General features: G+C 37.3%; 1 protein-coding gene across 1 annotated transcript in view; it reads left to right on the top strand.

The window, feature by feature from the left end:
* The window catches only part of LOC120625824 (elongation of very long chain fatty acids protein 6), a 78,640-nt gene extending 59,062 nt beyond the window's left edge, over positions 1–19,578 (top strand). The window contains exons 3-4 of the mRNA XM_039893054.1: positions 16,424–16,645; positions 18,059–19,578. Of these exons, the coding sequence (XP_039748988.1) occupies positions 16,424–16,645; positions 18,059–18,440 (604 nt within the window). The 3' untranslated portion in view covers positions 18,441–19,578. The remainder of the gene's footprint in view (positions 1–16,423; positions 16,646–18,058) is intronic.
* The last annotated feature ends 643 nt before the right edge of the window (positions 19,579–20,221 follow it).

The following is a 20,221-nucleotide window of genomic DNA, read 5'->3' as shown; positions in this document are numbered from 1 at the left end:
CCACCACGCTGTTTCCATACAGGTTGGCGGGCTTAAATCCTATACTAAAAATTTCTTGAGTTGAAGATTTAAATCCCGAACACTCGTAAACTAAACTGAGCCTAATAATCCGTTGTCGAACGTGGTAGTAGTCACTGGACCAACGAGTAATTTTTGAGTAGAGATCATAAAATTCGATAAAAATATGCTTGCGAATAAATTATCTCAAAATCGCTAAATAAGCAATCTGCCCACTTCACAGACGACGCCATAACTTGAAACTTGAATCAAAAGAAAATAAGAGGGCACTTCGTATCACTTTTTGCGCGCGAGGGTCAAGAAGTGCTGACTAAGCAAATATCCATTTATAACAACTTGTTATTAATAGATTTCATAGAAAAATTCAAATTTTTTAATTTGGAAAAAATATGCTAGGTATGAAACACCTAATATATAGATGTTAACATTTTGTGTTCCCCGCAAATTTTTTAGCTCACATCGACGTCCAAATATATTAATAAACCATAATGTTAGTATAGGAAGCTCTCGAATGGAAATGAAAACCCCTATTTTGAAACTTTGTTCACTTTTCTATTGGTCTTATCGCGATGGTATATTATACGGGCCTTCCTCGGTAAATGGGCTATCGATCATTGCAAGATTTTTTTAAATCGGATCATTACTTCCTGAGGACATCGCGTTAAAGTAAACAAACAAACAAACTCTTTAGCTTTATATAATTATATGGGGCAGGAAGCGACGTCTCCGCAAACTCCTTTGCAGAGTCTGCAAAAATCGGTGTCCTGCAGCTTTAGGTTGAATATGTGCCGCGTGGTTACTTCGTTACTTCATTTGCTCAACTTGTAAGGTCAAAAATCTAGCTATCTAAGTAAGTAAGTCAAAGTCAAAAATATATTTATTCAAGTAGGCCCATAGGTGGCAGTTTTGATGCGTACTTGAGAATTACACGGTAGTGAGATGATGGCGATAACCACATTCGTAAACTTAAAACTAAAGCTACGCGGGTTCCAAACGAACTGGTCTAAGAAAAAGCCCACAACAAACTTAGCCGGGTGTATTTTTTTTGTTATCACCATCTCACATTTTCATTTAAAATTATTATTATTAAATGTAAACAAGATTTTTCAAATACATAATACTGATAGTTTAAATAAGTGATCGAGTTATAAAATGAAAACATCCGTTATTATTGCAATTATTCATTATGAGTTAATCAGTTAAGTAATTGCATTGACTTATTAGACAATCGCAATTATTATGCGATTAATGGTCGTTGACATCTGCTGGATAAGTTTAATTAATGCATAGCATTTATTATGCCATTTATCTTGTGTTAATCCCGTTTAGTCTCCATAGACGAGTAGACTTTTCTCAATATGCTGAGTGGAGGTTAAATTAACTTGAACTTTTAATAATCTGTGTAGTGTAAAGACACCCAAAAAAGATTTTCTATACCTGACCATATTTCGGACTAAATGGGTCCGCTTTACACGATTCAGTTAAAGCTACCCGTTTTTCTCAGCTTATTAAAAGTTTTATTTTTTATTTTAAATGATATAAAATAAAAAATGGAACTTTTTTGTTACTGATAGGATTCAGAGTAGGTAAAAATACTTTAATAAAAATATAAAGTTTAATTTATAAATAACTCGACGACTACTTTTCGCCGAGTTCAAGATAAACTAATTAGAAAAAAATTTTGGTCGCAAAGTCAGTCAGTCTGCCTGTGTATACCCATGATATTATTTAGAATTTAATGGCGAAGACTTTTAAGTTATCCACTATGAACATTTGTGGACAATAAAATGCAGTTTTCAATTCTTGATTCTATTATGATATGACTCGGGAAGACGTCGTCGGCCATTTAAGGTAAATCACAATTCAGTTTTTCGTCAGCATGTTTGTAGAAAGTCAGACCGACCTTTACTTTGTATTCGAGTGGTAAGATTTCCTATTTAAACATACATTCGTGAAAGATGGTACCTGCGCAATATTCAACTGGCTTTTCTAACTACAAAACGACATAGGGGGTGTGCCTATATTTCTTATTCTATTGTTATAGCGCAAGATATAGAAGAACTGACATTTGACATTTAAAAAATCGTGCCCCACATCTATGATTCACTTCGGCTGCATATTCAGCTTGCCAAAAAGACATATTGCTTAATTTATATGCCAGTTGGGACTTTGTAAGGCGGTTAACTTTTGGACGGTGGTTACTTTTTAGTATTATTTGGAGTTTATTGTATGTTATGTATATAGTTCTTAGACCGCCTTTATAACGGTTTTTTTCAAATACTGTTGGAAACTTTAGTTTTGCTGATATAAAAAATTATCTATGTTAATCTCCGCTCTCTTTCAAGTAACTTTATGCCAAAAATAAAAATGATTGGTTTCTTACTTAGGTCGTGCAGGAGGGACAGACAAACTAACAAATAGACATACTTTCGCGTTTATAATATTAGTAACGAATGAATTACTATAGTTATGCATCATGCTGTGATGGGCATCGGATTTAATTTCGGGGGCCGAGTTCGAATCCTGGCACGCATCTCTTACTTTTCTAAATTATGTGCGTTATTTAATTATTTCATGCTTTAACGGTAAGGGAAACCTTCACTGGGAGGTCTCCATAATTGTTTTTAAAATGCTAGTGGAATTTACGCACTTGGCCAAATTCAAATTCAAGTACAAAATTTCTTTATTCATGTAGACCTATCACAGGCACTTATGAAGCGTTCTTACATACATGTATACATAATTGTAAGGGGATGGTGATAAATTCGTTCGCCAACTTAAACCAACTTAAGGCTACGAGGGTTCCATTCGCTCCCTGGTCTAAGAAGAGCCCACAACAACTTAGCCGAGTAATTTTTTTTTGTTATCACCATCTCACAGTAAATTATATTTAGAGAAAGAGAAAGCTATGAAGTTAGAGAAATTCACACGCAAGCTTTTTTATCGATAAAGTAATCCATCAGCAGTGGCGTTCACTGGGTTTCTTACCAGGGTATGCATACAGCAAGAAAATTGCATAAAACTGCAAAAAATCTCCTCTTACAGGAGTTAAATATAAATTTTAGGGTAGGCAGTGCTTTTGGGCATGTATGCAGTGCCTGCCACTGTCCATCATCATTCGAGTTGAATAAGCTCATAATATCAAAACTCAGAAATCACTATTAAAATGGTTACCTTTATTTCCAAAGAGTAAAAGAAACTTAAGAGTAGAAGAAACTTGACATCGGTGGAACCCAGAGTTAGCACCTCCGATGACAGTTTTGCGACAGACTAGTAAAGCTCTCAAGCTAAAGCAGATACCTACTCTATTTGACCTATTTTCCCGGCCGAGTCGGGCCGCTCGTAGGAGCTATTTCGTAATAAATGCGCTCAGAAAATTGTAGGTAGGTAAAAACGTACCTACCCTCACATAAAAATTATTCTCTGGTAATGAATTGTAATTGCACATTCGAAATGTATTTTGTTGAGTTTTTGCTCCGTATAACCACGAAAAGATTCAGTGTTCCGGTACGATGTCGCGAAGAAACCGATTGACAGGTTAGCCTGTTACCATCTTAGACTGCATCATCACCAGGTGAGATATCAGTCAAGGGCTAACTCATCGTGGAATCACAGAATTAAGAACATACAGAATCCGTGTACACGACTAATATTGAAGCATCAAAAGCCACTCTACTTTAGTAGTCTTTCTCGAACAGGCGGTTAGACACTTCATTCCATTTACCAGTTCGCGGGGTTTTTTTTCACTGCTTTTGGACACACAATGCACTGCATGCAATAATGACTGAATGAGGGTTCTGTGTGTTCTTAATTCTATGAGTGTAATAATGAAAGAAAAAAAAAAGTACTATTGACACTTCGTTTCTAACTATAGATTTCATAATAAGACCCAGAGAGTCACTAAGCAGGGAATGAAGCGAGCTATGGTCGAAGTAACTCGACGTCATATCAGAAATTATACCAACTTAGTTCATCAAGGTGCAAAGTGGCAATGGGCTGGGCACATAGCTCGCAGAACCGATGGGCTTTGGGGTCTCAACGTACTGGAATGGTGACCAGGTCAACGTATTGTTTGTAGACCCCCGACTAGGTGGACAGACCTATTCAAACTGGTATCAAGGACGGAAGCAGACCAAGACTACCATTTATCTCCCTACAGAAGACCTTTGTCCAGCAGTGGACGCCCATCAGTTGATACGATGATATTACGTCACAACTCGCCATTTCCAAAACAGAGTCACGAACTTGAGTTATTAAACAACTGCGCCGGTAAAATATGGCATCCCGCCATTTCATCAATGCTATACCAAATTATGTAATTTGTTTCTTTCCAGAGACAGGCAGTACGTCTGTCTTACGAAAAATCACTAAATATGTAGACCTACTGTATGCTTTATATATCCATACGTACGAGTATGTGTAGGCAATATCGAATATAATTTAATAAAAAACAATGCAGCTGATCAGATGAAGTAACTGCCTAAAAATTATTAGATTATATTTTATATTTATATTACTAAATATATTTTAGCTACAGATTTTATAACCGGAAAATGGACTGATACCCTTGCCGCAAGGCTTCCCTTGCACTCGCCGAAGGGGGTTAAAGTATAAATTTTTTGGATTTTGAAAATTTTCTGGATTACTTGATCTTTTTTCTCAATATAATTGAGTAATAGAAAATTAAAAGTCACCGTGATGGCACTTCTGAAAAAGGCGAAACTTTCTCAGCTCTAATGGTTTTATTGTGTAGGTATTAGGTGTACCTACCTACTTCGCTTTACTGTGGCCCAGTCTGATATTAATTTCAGTTTATGAATGAATGAACCAATTATACCACTTTTATAAAATTTACACAAATACAAATACAATAGAGCGTTAAGGTAGAAGATTATTTTTTTTTATTCTCTTACAAGCCCTGGACTGCAATTACTGCAATTTCCCCTGGTGGTAAGTGAAAATGCAGTCTCAGACGGTAGCGGGCTAACCTGTTAGGGAGCATTGCAGTTACATATATTTAACCCATACCCCTAAATCGGCGACATCATACCGGAACTCTAAATCGTTAAGCGGCACCTCTTTGCCGGTAGGGTGATAACTAGCTACGGCCGAAGCCTCCCACCAGACCAGATCAGAGAAAATACAGAAATAATAAATTCCCAAATCACCCCTACCGGGAATCGAACCTACAACATAAATCCACAGCACCAATGCGCCAAAAATCGTCGACAAAATGTGAGAAATTACGGCCAAAAAGTATTTACAAAAACATTCTAATATAGAAACTGTAATAATTTCAAATAAATGCATCAACGAATACACTTTCGAGTTTTGCGTAAGGGTAGGATAGGGTTCTAGAAGATACGAGTAGATCTATGATGTGGTAGAGTCACTACAAACAGATAAACTTGTCGTTTCCAAAGTTTTTATAAAGTAGGCCCACTTGAAATAAATGAATTTTGAATTTTATCTCTCTATCTATCTATTTATATCTATATTCTGGTCTCTCATGTCTTGCGAATTAAATATTTGTTTCACATTTGCTACGGGATGGTGCAGCATAGATTCCCAATGAAATTCCGCTAACATAACTTAAATTTATTTCAAATGTTATCTACACACAAGATCTGGTGTACTTTGTGACGAAAATACAGACCAGATGAATATATATACTTATGCATTGTCCGAAATTGCATTTAATGTAATTGATTTTAGTCAGACATAAAATTGGGATTCGAGATCTAGGTCTAGGTGAGATATAAATAATAATTCTAAGATGTTTGTGCGTGTAAATAAATCTGCAGTACCTACCTAATACCTATCTATGCCCGTGAAGTGCTAGTTAAATATTTGAACGCCGTGGCACCGCGTCCTGATGACTCTAGGTAGACATTATAAATGTTTAAACCTACATGAATGTTAAAATGTAAAATGTAAAATGTAAATTTTTGATGTTGGAAAAGAGCAACTGCTGAGTTTCTTGCCGGCTTCTTCTCGGTAGAATCTGCTTTCCGAACCGGTGGTAGAGTCACTACACACGGACAGACTTGACGTTTCAAAAGTGCTTGTATTAGGCCTACTTGAAATAAATGAATTTTGAATTTTGAATTTTTTTTGAACATTTTGTTAGCTCTTAACTTGGTTTACTGTTCATGTTTTGCTCAAACAAATTATGGAGTATTCTTAATGGCCTGAGAACTGAACGCTGCGCAAAACAGGATGTCCTTTCTTACGTTATCTTTTTAATCCTACAAATATTTATTATAAATGCGATTTGTTACAAATTGACTGTTATTTGGAATCGTCATCATCATCATCAACCCACTAACGGCCCACTATAAGGCACGGGTCTAATCCCACAAAAAAGGGGTTAAGGCCGTAGTCCACCACGCTGACCCAGTGCGGATTGGTAGACTTCACATACTTTTGAGAACATTATTGAGAACGTTCAGCCAGGTTTCCTCAGCCGATGTTTTCCATCACGTTGAAGCAAGTGATATTTTAATTGCTTTAAACGCACACAACTTCGAAAAGAGTCGCGTGCTGGGATTTGAACCCGAGCCCCCCAGAAGTGAAGTCGAAGTCCTGTCCACTGGGCTATCACAGCTTCATTTGGAATTGAGATAGATTATACCCTGGATTAACTCATGGGCTAATTTTTATCCCGGAAAAATTTACAGTGTTTTTTTTTGCGCCTATCTGCCTAAATAACCTGTACCTTAGTACCTATTTACCTTAGTATCTATTTTAACTAGCTAGGTTAGGGCTTGTAAGTGCGCCGGTGGCTTAACAATGTTGGGAACCCCTGCTTTAGTTCTTAAACCAATCGTCAAAGCGTCCGTTTTTTGCGTAAGTAACCAGTACCATAGTACCTATTTACCTTAGTATCTGTTTTATCTAGCTAGGTAATCTTGGTTAGGGCTTGTTAGTGCGCCGGTGGCTTAACAATGTTGGGAAACCCTGCTTTAGTTCTTAAACCAATCGTCAAAGCGTCCGTTTTCTGCCTAAGTAACCAGTACCTTAGTACCTATTTACCTTAGTATCTATTTACCTTAGTATCTATTTACCTTAGTATCTATTTTATTTAGCTAGCTAATATGGCTAGGTTAGAATTTGTAAGCGCGCCGCTAGCTTAGCAAGGTTTTGAACCCCTGCTTTAGTCCTTAACCAATCTTCAAAGCGTCCGTTTTCCTGTTGCAAATTGAATACGCTTTTACTACAACGCTTTGAATACATTTTGCATTCGCTCTAATTGCCATATTATATAGCTTAAAAAGGCATTAGCAGGTACGAGCTCCTATTATTTCGCTGCGAAGCTACAAGATATAATTTGTGTCAAGGTGGAACATTTCTTTTCCTAATAATAATTGAAGGTCCAAGCAGATGGTACAACTGTTGGTAAAGCAAGGAACACGTCCTTGCGAAGTGGGAGGCTTTGGCCGTGGGTAGTTACCACCTTACCGACAAAGACGTGCAGTTAAGCGATTTAGTGTTCCGGAGCGATGTCGCGTACACCCTAACAGGTTCTCCCGCTACCATCTTCCACTGCATCATCACTTACGACCAGATGAGATTACAGTCAATGGCTAACTTTTAGGGGAATAAAAAAAATAGAAAAAAACCATCACCTGTGTCCATCAACCTGAAGCGTAGGTGTCAGCCCCACGGGCCTGTCATTACACTGGCAACGAGTTCATTCAGGCCGGAACACAGTAATGGTTGTCTGCAAAAATAAGCATTGAAGTAGCACTTCTCCGGACGAGCTCTCTCACAAAAAACTCTACTGCTACAAATCTCTTGGCGTAGTTTTGGTATTCCCGACTTCGCTACATTTACCCTAAAATCGGCAGAGGTAGACAACCTTTTTATGAAGTTTATTTGTACGAGTAAAAATAAATAATGCTTGCAAAAATTCGTACCCGTCCTCTTGTCGGTTTTTACCCAAAGACCCCTTCTCATTGTGGGAGGAGACCCGTGACCTGTAGTGGGTCGGTAATGGGTTGATATGATGTTAAACTAAAGACTGCGCTGTCCGTCTGTCGCAAGGCTGTATCTCAGGAACCGTGATAGTTAGACAGTTGGAATTCACAGATGATTTCTCTTTCTTGCCACTATAACAGAATGAAATAATTATATTCAACATAAAACAGACATGATTTTTTCGTTCACCTTTGAAGTAAGTGATTTTTTTAATTCTTTTTATTTTAAAGGTGCGTGTCGGGACTCGAACTTGGCCCCCCGAAAATTAACCACCCGAAGACCTACCCACTGGGCTACCATAGCTTCGACTTCACATATCTACTTACGAGTAAATGAATCCGAATCTGTGATTTGACTTTGACCGTGTGACCGGTCTTGCACAGTCAATAGCCACAGTAAATAGAATTCAATCGATACCGTCTCGTTATTCGGATTTCGGTATCAAAGCTATGTATTCAGGAATTTGGGGAACTGGGGAAAGCCGTTTACGGATAATTTTACTTATACGGATTACGTAAACGATGTTAATAGAGTTTGACGTAAAAACGAGAATCAAGGGTATTGTATAACGTAGTCCGCCGATGCTTTATACGTTAAAGATTTGGCCTATTTTCAAATAACTTGCAGACCGTATACCTATTGAAGAAATTTCTGTATTCATTTATTTACTCTTAAAAACAATAATTCAAACTTAAATAAAAAGATAAATATAATACGACAATACACACATCGCCATCTAGCCCCAAAGTAAGCGTAGCTTGTGTTATGGGTACTAAGATGACTGATGAATATTTTTTGATGACTGATTGGAGCAGTGGGCAGCGACCTTGCTTTCTGAGTCCAAGGCCGTGGGTCCGATTCCCACAACTGGAAAATGTTTATGTGATGAGCATGAAGGTTTTTCAGTGTCTTGGTGTTTATATGTATCTTATAAGTATTTTATTCATAAAAATATTCATCAGTCATCTTAGTACGCATAACACAAGCTACGCTTACTTTTGGGGCTAGATGGCGATGTGTGTATTGTCGTAGTATATTTATAAGTGCCTTTGATAGGCCGACATGAATAAAGAAATTTTGAATTTGATTTTGAACTTAGCATAAACGGGAACTTTGAAGAGCGTAAGAAGTGTAAAAGTACTTTTACGTGCATAGGTAGTTAGGTACTTGTTATGCTTTCGACCAGTGGAGTAGGTCCCATCAGTAGGTTAATGAGCGTATCTCACGCGCCATGGCGTCCGTGGTCGCCTCGGTACGCGCTTATGTAACACACCACTTTCTAACGTCCGTCGGTCATTCGGTGTTTGGGTGTTTGCTTGACGTAATTTTACTTTTCACGCGAAATTGTATTTGTTCGAATCGATTACGTCAATTTTAGTTTTTTTTTTTTTTTATAGTATCTAATAATTGACGGACCAGGAATGTGGCCAACCTGATGGTAAGTGGTAAACCATCGACTCTTCGAAGACAGAGCAACACTGCGCAGGGCATGCGTGGAGGCGTAAGTGTTAAGCCACATGCACCGTAAATAACTCCAGCAACCTCGCCCTTGAGATCCCGGACGAGCTCTGTCACAAAAAGCTATACCTACTACTTCTAAAACATAGTAGTAGAGCCGCTAAAACAAGCGGCCCAGGCCTCTGCGAAGTCCAGGTCTATTTATAGGTTTTCCACTTACCATCAGATGTGGCGTCTGTTTGGTCAAAAAAATTTAAACTTTGGTTATGGAGTTGCAAAGTAGGCTCGAAATTGCTTTTGCGACAGCAGTACAATTAAGCTGATAGTGTGGACCTCCTATGTTTGTGACTAGATAGTGTGAACACCGCCCAATTCTTTTATTCTATATTGTTTATGATCAAAAGTTTAAATACAGAATTAAATTCGTTTTACTCCGCTGCAAGATATGGTCGTTTACATACCTGCTATTATTGAGGTCCTGATGATCGGGTTATCTTATGCTGGTTCAAATAACCAACAATCATCATTATCATCATCTCGACCCATTACCGGCACGGGTACCGGCTCTTCCCACAATGAGATATTTTTTATTTTTTTATTGGTCAACTTAAGAGTAAAACAATTTACGAAAACTAGGTCACTCACCTCATCTCAAACCACACAGAGTTTATGGGACAAGGTATTAATAAAAATAAATAAAATTTATTTATTTCGACCGACTTGGATCATAAATATAGATTAATGATTTTGACATTTTAAATTTTTTAATTTTTTTTTTTATTATTTAAGTTGCAATCACAACCCTACCAGTAGTCAGTACACAACAGTTGGATAGCAAGTTTATGATTACAACTTGTAGGTACATAGATGACATACCAGATCCCTACCCGACGAAACATTCTCTCTGATAAAGTTAAGGCCGTAGTTCATCAAGCCGGGCCAGTGCGGATTGGACTCCACACACCTTTGAGAAAATAATGGAGAACTCTCAGGCATAATAAAAGCGCACCTCTACCTTTTGTAAGTAATAAATGCACATGACTTATTAAGTTAGAGGTGCGAGCCGGGATTCGAACTCTTCCCTGAAGTCGAACTACTAGCCACTGGGCTATCACCGCTACGGCTTTGTAATGGGAATAAGAATGGAGTTTTTTTTTCAATTCACAGAATTCAAACTGTCGAAGCGCAATCGCCTTATTCGGAAATGTTACGTTTTTCACGAGCCTCTTAGGTAGGTCTAGTTGCGAGTACGTGTTATAAGCACCGATGGGGGGGGGGGGGGGGGGGGGGGGTTGAATCCCAGCACGCAACTCTACCTTTTGTACGTTATGTGAGTTTCAAGCAATTATAATATCACCGTCAGTTAATCTGCAATCTAAACTGAGAGTTCTCCATAATGTTGTGAATTCCATCAATCCGCACTTTGCCAGCGTGGTGTACTTTAAGCTCTTCTCATTGTGGATTGTGGGAGGAGACCCGTGCCCTTTAGTGGGCCGGTAATGGGTCGATATGATGATGAAGGAATAACAAATAATTGTTATAGTACCGTTGATTTCATCCGCATGCTTGGTAGTTTTTAGTCGTTCACCATGAAATCTTTGAATTTTGTTTATTAATGACCACTGATGGGTACAGGGTCATAGTCAAGGTACGCAGCATAAATATACAACTGACTTAAGGTGATGTCGAAATTTAACGTATTTTAATGGCCACAATCTGATCTTAATTTAAATATGTCTGTTATTGAGGACGTAATAACATTCTTATGCGAGCAATAATAAAACATTTAAAATAATAATTAATTGACGTATGGTTTCCATCCATCCATTTTACCCCCTATCTTACGATTAATTATCTTAAAGAACTGTAATTTTTTTTTTTAAAAAGTCCTATGCAATTCTCTCACGCCGGAAGTGAAACTCCTGAAAAGTAGCTATAAATCATGGAGGTACCAAGCTTCTGGTCTAGAATCAAGGTCAAATGAGATATTTTAGGTCAGATCGTCTGCGGCTGCTTTATGAATTCTTTTTGTATTTTTTTCATTTTTGTCTGTCTGTCTGTCTGTATCATGGCCGCCACACATTTTTTAAGAGAGTCAGATTCTGTGAGATTTATAGAGGGGGCTAATGCCCTCCCTTGCCCCTCCCTGGGTACGTCCATGGCTTAAATATTATTTATTTAATCATTTCATGTAAAATTTAATATTATTTACATTTTATTCAATTTACATGGTAACGTCGTTCAGGCCGTAACACAGCATTGCAACAATGCTTCTTAACGGCAGAAATAAGCATTGTGGTATGACTTCTCAGGACGAGCTCTGTCGTAAAAAGCTCTAGTACTACTTCAAATCTGAATAGTCAAAGGTGCTCGCTCCCCCTCCGAAAGGAAGCCTGAAGACTTGCCAACTAGGCTAAACCCAACAGAACAATCCAAAACACTTCACATCTGCGTGGTATTAATATATTTCATTTTAACTAAAATGCTAAATGTGTTGCCTAGTTCTTTCTCTAGTAGCCATTTCATATCATTTACCTGTTAAAGTTGAGCAAAGCGTGACTGTAGACAGCCGATATTAGTTCGGTATTGATTAATATATATTTAGATTCAATGATCAATATTATTGAACGTTCCAAATGAAACAGTCTTGCAATCTAAACACAAACTTCTTCAATAAAACTTTTAACGTAATATCTAATGTAGATATTAACATTCATTTCGACGGCCAATTGGCGCAGTGGACAGTGACCTTGCTTTCTGAGTCCAGGCTGTGGGTACGATTCCCACAACTGGAAAATGTGTTTGTGATGAACATGAACGTTTTTCAGTGTCTGGGTATCTGGGTGTTTCTTTGCATATTATAAGTATTTATGTATATAATTCATAAAAATATTCATCGGTCATCTAAGTACCCATAACACAAGCTGCTTTGACTTTGGGGCTATATGACGATGTGTGTATAGTCGTAGTATATTCTAAATTCAAATTTATAATGAAGCTCGTCTCTTATCAAAACAACTCAAAGTCGTGTGTTATTTACCCAGTCAAGCTGACAGGGGTTGACTCTCGACGACCTAATCTAATATACTTATTCAAAAAATAACGCAGTGCTTGAAATACCAAAGGTGTGTGACCCATGTTAATGCTACTACACATGCGATTCAGCGCATTGACCTCTATTAGACTTACTTTACATCGATTACAAAGATTTGAGCATCTTCGAGGCAAGAGTGAATAGGCATTTTATAGGCAAGCGCGCTCTTACCCAGCATCACTGCTTCCAAAAGGCATGATTGCTTAAAGCGCCTAGCCTCTCGGTAGTAAAAAAAAGTCTGAAGGTCTATCTAGCTTGATAGCTGCCCGCTTAGGTGCCTAGTTTCTTCATAGTCATCTCAACAAGATGATTGTCTACGTCAATTGCTAGGTAGATAGCTTTTATGTTGGCATTCTCAAATTCATCAATTTTTTATCAACCAATTTGATTTCCATTATTCATCTACGAGCATAGAAAAAGCAAGTTTTTGTTAATTACTTAATAACCGGACCGTTGTTGCATAATAATAAATCCGTACAGTATAAGTACAATATAAATAAATTCAGATTCATAAAACTGGAAAAGTAGTCGATGAATAGATTTCAAATTTTTATACAACTTTGTTTTTCTGTTTATGAGTGTTTATTATGTTTTTCTATTTCTAAGCTTAGGAAATTAGTAGGCTAAAGATGTAGGGCCCGAGCTGTAACAGCCTCCTTCTCATAACATTACCTAAAAATAAATACTTAATTTCTACGCTTCCACTTTAGACTGCAGTATCAATTGCCATCGGGTAAGATCTTATAAGCTATGCTAGCCTAGTACAAGCGGCGATAGCCTAGTGGGTAAGGTTTAACCTTCCTTTCGCGGGGACGGAGTTCGATACCAGTCACTCACCACTGACTTTTTGGAGTTATGTGCGTTTTAATTCGAGAAATTTAAATATCACTTGCTTTAACGGTGAGCGAGTTTCTTTATCCATTACTGCCTCAGTTCTGAACACAGTTTGGATGGTACTATCCATTACCGGCCTACTACAGAGCCGTAGTCTACCACACTGGCTAATGAGGATTGCTAGACTTCACACGCATTTGAAAATATTTTGTAAAACTCTCAGGCATGCAGGTTCCCTCAAGATTTTATCCTTCTCTGCTTTATGTATATAAATATATATTTAACTAGTTGTACCCCGCCACGCTTTGCTGTGGCATATTTTTATGGAATGGTTGAGAAATGAGAAACAAAACAAATAATATGTAAATTAATGTCAGCGAGTGTTTTTCCCGCTTTCGGCAGATGGCGCGGTCACTGGTACATCGATCGTTAAAAAAAACTGTAGTTTCGCGGTCGCGGATATGTGACTGATATAGATTGCTTAAATCGCACATAACGTCGAAAAATGAGATGCATGCCGGGGGTCGAAGTCGGTCACCTCGAAAGTGAAGCCGAACTCCTAACCACTCAGCTATCGCCGCATCATAAAATATCAATATATTATTGCAGTCCTATAACGCCATTTTCAGAAGAGAGAAGCTTTTATTTAACATGCCATTTTAGTAAATGTGGCCCAAATTACGCAACTAAATTTGAAACCAGTAATTCCAAATCGACAGAGCTGAATTTTTGCATACATGCGAGATGAAATCATTCAAAATCCCTTATGGTGGTTTCTAAAGATGGCAAATCAATTATTTTTATGTTTCTCTTTGTTATATGTATCAAAAGAAGTGTGTATATGAAGTAATGTTTATTTGTTATATTTATATATACATATTTATAATAGAGCGATTATAGCCTAGTTGTAGTGACACTTGGGCTTTTGTTTTGGGGTTTTATTTTGAGCACTTAAATATCACGGTGAATTAAAACGTCGTGAGGAAACCAGCATGCCTGAGAGTTCTTCGTAATGCTCTCTAAGGTGTTCGATATCCACCAATCCCCTTCTCATTATTTGGGACGGGACAAGGGGTAAACGGGGACATGAAAAGTAGGTACTCGGAACTATTCTTGCACCTACTTGCAGTTCTGAAAACTGTAACAAATATTTATGAAAATAATTGTTCGTTCTCACAGTGCAACACTTTTGAAAGTTCGACTTTCAAGTCCCTCTTGCAACAATGCTCTAAATGTAGAAAGCCTTTGTGAATGCGCTGCCTGTACATACAGCACTATTATTGTGCTTTCTAAGTATTGTGTGTTGGACAAAACGACTCTTCTGATTTATAAGTTCCCGTCGGCGTTTTGTTTGCACGTGCTTCGTATTAGAAATAAAAATACAACATCTTCGTTTGTACAACTCATTACAATAATCGTTTGGAATCCTGACCCCCAAACTAGGAATTCCCGCATCTTAGGGGCCAGTGCCTTCCCGAACATTGATTAAAACATTGAAATAATTTGTAGTGCACTTTAACTTTTTATTAGAGATCGATGACTTTAGCAATGGTATATTGAGTTCTCTTATACTTTCGTGAGTATAGCACACTGACTATAACGCGCGAAATAGGGTACAATTTGTGTGTGTTTGTGTGTGAGTGTGTAAGCGTATATATGTGTCTGACCGTGCGTGTGTATTATCACTGGCGCAACGGTGAGCGCTGTAAATTTAAGTAGGACGCCCCGGGTTCGATTCCCGACAGGAGCAATTTGTGAATTTATATTTTCAGAATTTTTTGTTGTGTGGTCTGGTGGCAGGCTTTGGCCGTTGCTTCTGACCACTCTACCGACAAAGAGGTGCCGCTAAGCGATTAAGTGTTCTGGTGCGATGCATAGAAACGTATTAGGGTAGGACTAGCACACTCCCTAACAGCCTAGCCCGCTACCATCTTAGACTGCATCATCACTTACCACCAGGTGAGATTGCTGTGAAGGGCTTAGTTGTAGTGGAAACAATAGTAGGATATTAAAGAAATGATGATAAAAATCATACGGCAGTGAATAATACGAAAACGTCAATATCTTAACTCTTTTATATTCCACAAATGAGTTACTCACGCTTTTATCATCGAGCACAATGACTCACTGATTCTATCGCGCATTGTTGAAAAATTACATCCACGATATGGATATATCGCTTAATTCGCATTATGAGAAATTTCTTCCTATTTTCATACGCTTTATATTAGCTTCACCTGTATGTTTGTTTAAAGGTTTGTAACCGACTCCTTTGTACATGATTTCGACCCTCTTTGAACGGTTTGATTTCGTTCAATCTTTGATCGATATATCGAGGACCGATGACAATACACTAAATTGATAAGATTATTCCAATTTTCAATTTGAAAAATAAGATTTTTGTTCATTTAATGATTTTCATCTATAGCTAGTAGATAAGGCAGGAATAAAGTTAATTTTAAATTCTTTGGATTTAATTTCTATGGTCATCAAATAGCCACTGACAGTCCACTGCTGGATTACAGGGCTCTCCCAGCGGGTTTTAGGGTTTATCACCACGCTAGGCAGTCGGGTTAATGATCGCAGAGACGGTAGTAGTCGCACAGAGGACGCTGCTGCCCGTTCTCCGTTATACTCCCTTATTTGCCTCGTACGACACCCGCGGCAAGAGAAGGGGACGGAGAAAACTTTACGAAAGTTTTCTCCGTTTTTTTTTATGAAAGTTTTATTAATATTATTATTATTATTAAACTCTTATTTTGTATACCACAACATTAACATATACAAAATATAATAAAAACAGAAACATATAGAAAGAAGATACAAAAGGCGGCCTTATCGCTTAATAGCGATCTCTGCCAGGCAACCTTTGTATTAGGAAAAAAAAAGAGGAGGCTGGCGGTACAAATTTTAAAATACATACATGTACACAAATAGATCAAAAGAACATAATATAATTCATAAATATATATAAAAATTAAGTAATATTAATATATAATAATAAAAAAATAATTAATATTGTTTTTTATTTGATTCCAGTTTCATCGAGCTCGACAAAGTATCCGGGTTTTGGACGTGGATGTTCGTGCTGTCGAAGCTGCCCGAGCTGGGTGACACGGTGTTCATAGTGCTGCGCAAGAAGCCGCTCATCTTCCTGCACTGGTACCACCACATCACCGTGCTGCTGTACACATGGTTCTCGTTCACGGAGTTCACATCCTCGGCGCGCTGGTTTGTCGTCATGAACTACTGCGTTCACAGGTGAGCTCAACATGCTCAACAACAATGCTATTATAATTATGTACTCAAATTATGTACAAAATTTATTTATTTCAAGTACCTATGCCTGATTTGTATTGCGGCAGGCAGATAAAAAAACTACCCCTTGTTCGGAAGGCAGATAAAAATTTTAAAACCGCCGACTTTCAATATAGTGTAAATTATTCTACTAGTTAAGCCCTTTAATTTGATACACACATTGGGGAAGTTGTGAAAAAAAACACACACAGACACGTCGTCGGACTGATAACACCTCGTCGCTTTTGTCAAAAGCACACATCAGATCATTTTTTGATGCGTACATTGCATAAAAAAAATATTTAGTGAGATGATGGCGATAACGAAATTCGTACACTTCGAGCTTCGAGGGGCTAAAGCTGTGTCACCAATATTTTTTTTTTAGTAGTAGAGCTCGTCCGGGTAAGTATACCGCCAAGCTTATTTCTGCAGCCAAAGCAGCATTGCTGATTTTTGAAGGGCGTGGTTGCCAGTGTAGTTACAAGCACATGAAGCTAACACCTACGCGGAAGGTGAATGGTCGCAGGGCGAACTTTGTAAGACGTCTCAGTTCTGTAGCTTATAATTTCAAGTGAACTGTGGCTGTAAAAATATATATAATACACGATAAAACGATCCCGAAAACTTGAATCATCATGAATTAATAAGAAAATCTTAAGTATTGTACTTAAGCTGCTAGAAAAATGCTGTAGAATGATGTTAAACAATATTATATAGGTACCTATATAATGTAAATAATTTTCTTGCTTATAATAAATTATAGATCATTTTACAGGTTGGTAATTAAAAAATTAATTTGTAGTCATTTTTAATTCTATTGAATTGTGTGCATTTAAATCTGATCTCACTTTATTCTAGGTTGATTTATATTTCTTTCTAAAATTTACCTATTTATTATATTTATTTATTAGGTCTCAATACTTTTGCCTCTTTAAAGACAATATGTAAACCTCTACAATATTTGTCACACTATTAATTTAGTAATGTTATGAACTGGCTGTACTTACTACTTATTTAGCTATTTGAATGTTGGTTTATAATAATTTTACACCACCTGTCCGCTCTCGCTCATCTTGTCCTAATCCAAAGGTTGCCAGAGATCGCTACTAAGCGATAAGGCCGCCTTTTGTATTCTACTTCTGTCTTTGTATTTCTATTGTTTTAATTTTTCCTAACTTCATTGTGGTGTACAAATAAAGAGTTAAATAAATATATACTTACTAACATCTTGACATATTGCCTCATGCATACCTATCAGCGCTCTTTTTATGTGACACAACTTACACTACAATGACAACAAACAATCTTGCATATAAATGATTATAATTATTATAAGGCAACACAAAATTATAAGACACTCTCCGTTCTCTTTTCCAGTGTAATGTACACGTACTACGCGCTGGTCAGCATGGGCCGATACCCGCCGAAGATGTTCGCCATGACCATCACGGTACTCCAGCTAACGCAGATGATCGTGGGCACCGCAGTCAACATATGGGCTCACAACTACACTGCGACCGCACCACCGCACTCCTGCGGCATTAGCCAAATCAACATCAAATTGTCTATGGCCATGTATTTCTCATACTTCATCCTGTTCGCGCAGTTCTTCTACAAAGCGTACCTCTCCCCGAAACCCGGAAAGAAGGAGAGGAAAGAAAAGCCGGAACCCCTTCCGGACATCTCCGGATCGGTGACGAAAAATGTAGAATATAACTTTAACGGTAATTTGAGACAGAGGAACGGTGTTGTGCACTAGGCTGTAACTCTGTGTATTGTGATATGATTAGTATTTGTACAGCGTTATAAGCGGTCGCCGATTGAACTGTTTCCGATTCTTTTTACGTCCAAATTATTTTTAATTTAACGTTTATTATGTAAAAACTGTATATAAAAGAAACTCTTTTTACCTATTGTTAGGTATTTGAATGTATTAACGTATAATTGTGAATGTTTGAACGTGCTAGGACTTAGTTTATAAAAGTCGAAATGAACCTTGTTTTGACCATCGACTTTTGCGGACAAAAAGAAAACAATAGAACTTGATAAATTAAAGCCCGGTATCGAGACGATTTTATAGCATAGATCACACCGTGCTGCTCCTATGCGGTTTGGTGGGCTATATTATTACAGGTTAGTGATAGTTACCGGGACTGACGGCTTAAAGTGCTCTACAAGGCACGGAACCTGACTACTACGGTTACTGAAAATTCTTAAACAGAAAAAAAGATGTATATAAAACAATTCTTCGCAGGCAGGCAAGGCATTTGATAAAGAAAACTGAATTCATTATTAAGGTCGAACTTATCTTGGTTTTATCTTTTATTTTGCTTTTAATAACGTTTATTTGTAATACTTAATGTGTGTAAATAACTCTGACGTTGTTTAAATTCTAATATAAGATCATGACATAATCCAAATGCAAGACTAGATGAAGTGCAATTGCACTCAACTAGGTATCAAAACTCTAGTGCATGTATACACTATGACTGTTTACCTATTCTTAAAACATTGGCCCTTTTTTTTGTATAATGTCTGCATTGGTAAAAAATAATAAAAAAAAATTCTTAAGAAATTAATGTGTAAGAAACATCCTTTATCGAGAGTAAGCGGTATTGTGCGGCGGCGGTATTAATTAAATGTTTAATTTTTAATAAGCGTGCTTACAAACCAAACCAAGTGTTACAGTCTCACTTTTTCTATTCGCACACAATATAGCTATTACCGACGAAGCGTGCGATTATTAGAAAAAAAACCGTTAATCATTACAACGTGGTTAAAGTAGTATAAACGATTATACACATCATTAATTTCCAATTTTTATTGATTCATAAACACAGTATAAAAGCTTAACGATTATAGTTCGCAAATGGATATAATTGGTTTTAACCTACATATTGGCTTTATCGAAGGAAATGAGAACCAAGCGTTTAAATTTTAGTTGAACTGCTTCAAATTTGATCGTCAGGTCATACACAGGTCTGCTTGAGAGCTTGCTGCTGCTGCTGCATGAGACGGATAAATTCAAAAATTCAAAAAATTCTAAATTCTTTTATTTCAAGTAGGCCTAGTTTATAAGCACTTTTGAAACGTCAAGTCAGTCTGTTTGTAGTGACTCTACCACCGGTTCGGAACGCAGATTCCACTGAGAAGAGCCGGCAAGAAACTCAGAAGACTTCTCTTTTCCAACATCATTTTATATTTTAACAATCTTTGGAATTTTTCTGTTTTGTGAGAGATAAGAGCGGAGTGGACTGCTTCCAAGCAGCCTTGTCGTTAAGGAATTCATCAAACGTGAAGTAACCACGATTGGTTAAATGTGTTTTAATATATTGTTTAAACTTAGGTAAAGGTAGATCTGACATTACCTTCGGTATCATGTTTTAAAAGCATATACCCATCCCCACAAAGGATTTCTGTACTTTACTCAGACAATATTCAGACGGGTATAATGTAGGAAAGAAGACTGAAGTTACTGCAAATTATTTGCAAAATAAACAATTTTTTTACATACAAAAACACCTTAATTGGGTTTTATCA

This window comes from Pararge aegeria, chromosome 8, assembly GCF_905163445.1.
Source record: "Pararge aegeria chromosome 8, ilParAegt1.1, whole genome shotgun sequence".
In the NCBI taxonomy this organism is placed as follows: Eukaryota; Metazoa; Arthropoda; class Insecta; order Lepidoptera; family Nymphalidae; genus Pararge; species Pararge aegeria.
This window is presented reverse-complemented; position numbering and strand designations above follow the sequence as displayed.